The sequence below is a fragment of the Myotis davidii genome, unplaced genomic scaffold, assembly GCF_000327345.1.
Source record: "Myotis davidii unplaced genomic scaffold, ASM32734v1 scaffold609, whole genome shotgun sequence".
Classification (NCBI taxonomy): Eukaryota; Metazoa; Chordata; class Mammalia; order Chiroptera; family Vespertilionidae; genus Myotis; species Myotis davidii.
This window is the reverse complement of record NW_006300164.1, coordinates 651,007-651,395: the sequence shown is the minus strand read 5'-3', so window position 1 is coordinate 651,395 and position 389 is coordinate 651,007. Positions and strand designations below refer to the sequence as shown.

Below are 389 nucleotides of genomic sequence, written 5' to 3'. Positions count from 1 at the left end.
GGCAGGCTGAGGGCTGCGGCCCTGCCTGTGACCCTGTGACCCCGTGACCCTCCAGGACCTGAAGGCCGTCAACAGTTACCTGAAGAGCTGCTTCCTCATCTTCCCCAACTACAACCTGGGCCACGGGCTCATGGAGATGGCGTACAACGAGTACCTCAACGAGTACTACGCCAAGATCGGTGCGGGGGGCACAGGGCCTGTGGGATGGGGGCGTAGGCTGTGCTCAGCCCCGAGGTGGGGGACGTTGGGTGGTGGGGGGGTGTCAAGGGGCGTTGCCAGGCCCCAGGGCCCAGCCCTGAGCTGCAGCCCCACAGGCCAGTTTGACAAGATGAAGTCCCCGTTCGAGTGGGACATCGTCACCCGGGGGCTGGTGGCCATGGCGGTGGAGG

The 389-nt window shown here is 65.8% G+C and overlaps 1 protein-coding gene across 1 annotated transcript in view; it reads left to right on the top strand.

Moving 5' to 3' along the window:
* ABCA2 (ATP binding cassette subfamily A member 2) overlaps window positions 1–389 on the top strand; it is a 35,155-nt gene that overhangs the window by 30,822 nt on the left and 3,944 nt on the right. The window contains exons 18-19 of the mRNA XM_015572339.1: window positions 56–179; window positions 315–382. Of these exons, the coding sequence (XP_015427825.1) occupies window positions 56–179; window positions 315–382 (192 nt within the window). The remainder of the gene's footprint in view (window positions 1–55; window positions 180–314; window positions 383–389) is intronic.